The 6,506-nt window shown below is 39.7% G+C and overlaps 1 protein-coding gene across 1 annotated transcript in view; it reads left to right on the forward strand.

The window, feature by feature from the left end:
* The first annotated feature begins 1,670 nt into the window (after positions 1 to 1,670).
* The window catches only part of LOC107669555 (protein quaking-like), a 54,048-nt gene continuing 49,212 nt past the window's right edge, over positions 1,671 to 6,506 (forward strand). Inside the window, exon 1 of the mRNA XM_016461840.1 lies at positions 1,671 to 2,381. Within this exon, the coding sequence (XP_016317326.1) occupies positions 2,240 to 2,381 (142 nt within the window). The 5' untranslated portion in view covers positions 1,671 to 2,239. The remainder of the gene's footprint in view (positions 2,382 to 6,506) is intronic.

Here is a 6,506-nt window from a genome sequence, read left to right on the forward strand (position 1 = left end):
AGGTGCTGGGCAGGACCTGGACAATCCCTTCCTGTTCTGGTGGGTCGTTTGTTTCCATGCTGTCAGATACTGGGCCGCCAGCCCTCTCTACCCTCATCTCCTCAGCCCTCTGGTGCGTTGTTTCACATTCTCCCTCGTTTTGTTTTCAGGCTATTTCTTATACGTGCTTCTTATTTTTTATTTTTTTTTCATTCACATGAATAGGAGTGATGGGCCAGTGTAACGTCAAACGGCGACTGGAACAATTGCTTTCATGGCTGTGTCTAAACGCCAAACAGCACCATGCATGAGAACTGCTTTGCATAACAAAAGAAGTGACAAAACCATTAGGCCAATTAGAGTATTTATATAAACATAGTAATGAAGGGATTCAAGCAGTCATAAATTATGCTTACTGTGTGGGAAAATAACTTCAGCTCTCTCTGAAATTGCACGTTTGCTATTTCAAAGTGTGGTACTAGGGCAAAGTGTTTATTTTGCAAAATCGAATGCATTGCATTAACACAAAGAATGAATGCTTGGAATGAAAATGTAGCACATCAAACTTCAAATCTCTGTAATAGTTTTCTGCTTGTGCTGTTCTTATGCTGCTCCAACAGGGACAAAAAGAATGTTAATTATGTAAATTAAAAAGTGCTCTAATCCAGAGGGAGGAACTGTTCCCATAGCATTAGCTTTAGTTGAGTATTGGCACATATTGACAAAGCATTAGCATTGTGTAATGATTTTTTTTTTCTGCAGAGGAAGTCCTCCTATTGAGATAAATGCCTTGTTTTCTTCTTTACCATTGTGGTACGTTCTGATGTGCGCCGGCGTTTAGTCAATCCCACTTCTTATACTTCACTATATTCCCATCCAGTTTGCCAAAAGAGGATGAGTCTTTTAATATTAGACCCATGTGACCAATACACACTCAGTCTCACAAACACCTCAAAACAATAGGGATAGAGCTTCCGTTCTCAATAAAACATGCAGAGGTATAATTTAAAGAAAGATGAAACTTAATTTTGCTTTTGATTAGGCCTACTTACCTTCATGTTGTTTCAAACTAGCATACTTTTCTTTCATGAAACCCTAAAGGAGATATTTGGTAGACTGTCAGGGCTGCTCTTTACGCACAATAAAAAAGTGCAACAAAACTAATCCAGCGACTTAACTTTAGTCTGTTCCTCATAGAGACCTATCAAATGCATGACTTTTATAAGATTTGGAATATGCAGTAGCTCATATGGACATATTTTTATGAAAGTGCAACTCAAAATTGGCCCAATATCTCATTTTATGTTTAAATGAAATCAAACCATATCTTCTCAGAAGGACATGATGGGGAGTAAATGAAAACACATCGAAAACACAGAAACTGTTACTGATAACTGGTAAGTGTGGAGAACAAGCGTTTTGGAGAATGCATAGACATTCACGTTCACTTGCAGTTTGCACGCACTAGGGGGGAAAACAGCATCTCTATGGACTATTTCATGTGAAGCATTCATCGCAATACGCCAGATGCATATCTTACATGCTTCAGAAACGAGTCGCATTTAAAATGGGCTAATTGTTTTTCAAATGTACAGACTCTCTCTCTTCTCTCTCTCTCTCTCTCCTCCCACAGTCTGATTTCTGCTGCTGGGACTCAGTTGTGATCATGTGACGGGCTCGAGAGCGCAAGAGGAGCTGGTCGGTAGCCTAACGGAGGACCGAATGCCAATCTCATTGAGAAAGCGCCTTTATTGCGCGTAAGAGACGGGAGGGACAGACGTTTCTAGTGCTGCACACATACACAGACATACAAGACACAGGAAGCTCTGGGGAACTCGGGGAAAGGGTGCATTTTCTCCGCCTCAAGAGGAAGTTAAGGACAAATCTCTCGCTAAAATAAATCTTAAAAGGGGCAGTGGGCACGCGGGAGTCGCCTTTGCGAGTAACTTGTGGGATTTATCGGGAATTGTTTCTGAAAGGAGACCTGGCTTCCCTGTCCACACGTTTATATTTCATTTTGTTCATTTAATTTCATTTCATCAGCTGCCCTAAACAACTGTCATCTCCCGAACTGCCGTAGCCTATTGCAGCAGCGCATTGTGCGTAAAGACAGAGACAGCAGCCTTTTCCGCGGACGAGTCAGGCACTTGCCTTCTCCACTTGCGTTTTTGTACTCTATTTATTATTTATATCCAAGCCTTTATTTATTTTGGGACTTTTTCTGTCTGTTTTGGGGCGTCGGTGGTGATTTCTGTGGAATATGGTGGGGGAAATGGAAACGAAAGAGAAGCCGAAGCCGACCCCTGATTATCTGATGCAGCTCATGAACGATAAGAAACTGATGAGCAGTCTGCCCAACTTCTGCGGGATCTTCAACCACCTCGAACGGCTTCTCGACGAAGGTAATGTCCCTCAAATCCCACCGAATGGTGCTGGAAACGGAGCGCGGTCGTTCGCGCTTAAGGCGAAGCAGTTAACGGTAACAATTTATAGCATCAGTTGCATTTTTGGTGTCAGATCTTCATCCCTGTTTTGCCAAACTCACCACTTATACAGCCTTTTAGTTCTGCTTTAATAGCCGCTTAAGTTTACGCTCCCATTCGGTCAGCCTTTTAGTTCTGCTTTAATAGCCGCTTAAATTTACGCTCCCATTCGGTAGTCGCTACATCTCCGTTGCAAGGGGATAACCTGTGGCTTGCGAAATGATTTTACAGTGGTTCTGTTGGTTATTAATATATGCCTCGTTAGAAAAATATCTTTTTGATATGTTTATGTGAATAAAACCGTAATGCAATAGGTTCAGTTTACAATTTCACCTTAATATTTGAGAGACAGTTGTTAACTCTGAGACAAAAAATAAAACTCGTAGTTTAAGTAACATTTCTCTCACTTAAACTCTAAATGAACCACTTTACACAGGCAGATATCGAGAGATTTACAACAGGACGTTGAACTGATGTAGCCCATCGGTTCGACTGGCCTAAAAGAGAAAGTTGACCATCACTTAAGTTACGAGTGAATAGTTGTGTAAATTGTTTTGGACTAATGTCTACGTGATAACAACAAAAATGTAGTGAGTGAGCCTACACAAGCAAGAGAAACTTACTGTCACACCAACAGATCCTCTTCTGGACCGTTGCTATTTAAATAGTCGGCGCCAGACCTGTTGTTTACCAAAATAACCCAACAAAATGGCCCAGTATGTGTAAGCCAATAGTTAAGTATAGGCTATAAAAAACAACCCAACATTTGTATTTAAAACAGCACACACAACAATAGCCTACAAACCGTTTTTTCGCTGTATTTAAGCATAATACATCAATATTCACAAAGCTTAGTTTGTCAAATTAGTTTTTTTATACAGTAGCCTGCACCATGACATGGTTTAACTGTTGTCCTAGAGCAGTCAACCACTCAGTAATTTGTGGTTTAGGGTGAGAATTACATGTACTGTGGCACCAGGGGGCTCCTGACTAATTCTTTTTAGAAACCTCTTGTACCCATCTCCTGCTGTCAACTTTATAAAGTTCTTAATAGGGTTTATATATTTCCCCAAACTGTGCTCTTTTTCTCGTTCAGACTGTTTTATACATGTTTTATAGAGAGCCTTGGGCCTTTATTGCAAATTAAATTACGGTAATTAGCTGTTAAAAGGATGATTAAAAACATCTTGTTGATCTATCTATCTATCTATCTATCTATCTAAATGACCCCTGAGAGGGCCCCCTCTAACCACCTTCTTAAGTTCCTTTTATTCCTGAATGCAGAGGACTGATTTTCATTGTTCTTTTGTTTTGTAATATTCTTGCCTATTTAACACATGCATTTTCATTTCTTTTGCTTAATGGACTTTCCCTGCCAATTGAAAATCTGTCAAAAAAAAACCTGTTGTCAAACAAAGCAAACGTAATTTCAGATCATGATGTTGTGCTTGTAATAATTTACAACCTCTTGAGCAAACCTAAGTTTTAAATTACGTTTATAAAACTCCATCATTACACACATTACTCTACATTACCGACTCATTACTCATCATTACTTTCTCATTACAGTATGAGGGAGAGGGTGTCGTTATATTTTTTACATCTTTGAGCGCTGCCACCCTTCCTCACTCAAGTTAGGAAGGTTGGTAGGTTTATAATTGCTGACACACAGTCCCAAATAACTGTTTTCCACTGGTGAATCATCTGTGCCCAGCATGCCATTCCAGTGTGGATGCAGTCCCTTGGCATCCGCAGTTAAATACCCGAGGATCGTATTCATCTGCAAATCACAGCGGAGTGACGTAAGCCTAATAACTCCTCTGTGATGTCATTTTAAAATGTCAGTTTAATTTTTAGACTTATATAATCAAATAAATTCTTATTTGTCAGTTTAGACACTAAAATCCATCAAAACGTGTCTTTTACACACTATCCTGTTAAACTCGCATTTCGGACATCATCATACGCCTCTCGGGAGGGCCTGCGGCCTGGCTTTACACTGTGCTTTGTGAATTGCAGCAGTTTCACAGTCGTTTTCTTGTTTATTTCTTGTCACTCACATTTACAGCCTTTCCCTCTGGTCGAAACTAGCTTTCCTCTTTGGATAAAGCCGGTGATGTTCGCCTGTAACATTAGCCATGTAATCAGGACGATGCGGCTGATCTTACCTGCCAACATGAAGAATATTCTGCGTTTCATTTGCGAAGTATGACACATCGTGAGTTTTCACAGATTTTTATACGGAGAGTTGGTGAGAATCTGGCGTAGATATGTGTCATGCTGTTTAGTGCAATCTTTTTGAGTAATATGCCAGTTAGAGTCGTTTCCTCCACCACACATTAGGGATTTGTCACAGTCTAGCTTGTGCAAATCTGAATTAATAACGCTGTCAAGGGAGCACACACTCCGTCAGACTGAGATAGCGAGTTAGTCTTGTGCTCAGGAGAGTGAACTGAGCAGTCGGTTTCACTTCCACTATTGAACCATTGCAGAAATGAGCCCTGACCTCCGATAAACAGGACACACTGCTCAGATCTGCATGTTAGGAGCGTGCGCATGCATGCCTCTGATCATATGCCTTTTAGAAAACGAATTGCAATTGGTCATGATCTTTGGTGGTTATGAGATCAGAAAATGTGCTTCTCTGGATTCATGGAGAAATCAATGTCCTGTTGTCGTGCTACAGTACTGCAACTCACAGACTGTGTGCTTTAACATATATATGTATTCCTTTGTAATCTCAGAAGCTTTGTCGCTACAGTGGAACCATCACCAAAGCAAAGCTAAATCATCAGCTTTTGCCAAGCTCAGCTCTATTCTGTCCTAGAACGATGCGGAGAACGTAAATTATGGTCTACCGCTCATGCTGGACCACTACATTGATCATACATGAAACTCATTTCTGCACAGCTCTGTGTGAATGAAAATGGAGAAATGAATTGAAAGTGTTGAAAATCTGTGGCATCATCGATAATTGAGGCAAGCAATAGCTCAGAAGCGATCAGTAGCTGTGTGAGATCGCATGTGTGATATTCCCCGTGGGGTGTTGTAATATCCAACAAATCTGGCTCTGTTTGGATGAGAGTGTGTGAATGTGTCGGCTTGCATCCATCTCATAATGTGCATTCATTTTACACTCTCGTTTGTAATATCACATAATCGGATGCAAGCAGTAGCTTGGGAGCACTTTGGATTTTAGGCAATTGCTGTCATTATCACTATGAGAGCGCTGTTCATTTTTGTAAATGACTCTAGATTACTGTAATCTACTGAAACTAGAAATATAGACAAACTGTTATATTGTCTCATAAAGTACTATAATATCATTATTGTTTTCTCTTTTTTTCCCTCTTGAACATTTGGGATGGTGCTCATTTAGTAGGTGTAGAGCCAGGCTGATTATATTATCGGTATCCAAAGGTCACAAGTTCACATTTAATCAGAGGGCACCGTATACTGATGGAGTGTCTGGGATCCTTTATTGTTATTGTGCCCTAGAGCACTTCACTTAACCCTGGGTTGCTCCATGGGGACTGTGCTTGTAGCTAGTAGGCTACTGTTTGACACTTTGGATGAAAAAACTGTTTGAATGGCAGATAACAATTAAAACTAGGGCTGCTTATCTATTAAATTATGTGACTGAATTCCTGAGAAAATCTCACAACTAACTAAGCTTTAATTACTTTAGCGATAGGAAAATCCCTTAAAATACAGAATTGCATGCAGGTCAGGGGACATGATTAATTGCGTTTTTAAATAACAAAAAAATAAAATAAATCAGCCATCTACCACACGAATTTCACCTCTATTTCTGCTTAATGTTTTGTATTAAACATTACTTTTTGTTATTAATTAAGTAATCCAAGGGAGATTTAGAGCTTGTGCCGAAGCAAATATGTACTTATATGTAAAATGTAAATGTGAACTTGTGTACTAAACATTTTGAACGATATAACGATATAACGTCAGTGTATAGTTCAGTGACTGGGAAAATTGTTTAATCCATCTTCAACATATATTACAATGTATAATTCCAGTGGGTTT

The sequence above is a fragment of the Sinocyclocheilus anshuiensis genome, unplaced genomic scaffold (assembly GCF_001515605.1).
Source record: "Sinocyclocheilus anshuiensis isolate Anshui unplaced genomic scaffold, SAMN03320099.WGS_v1.1 scaffold460, whole genome shotgun sequence".
Taxonomy (NCBI): Eukaryota; Metazoa; Chordata; class Actinopteri; order Cypriniformes; family Cyprinidae; genus Sinocyclocheilus; species Sinocyclocheilus anshuiensis.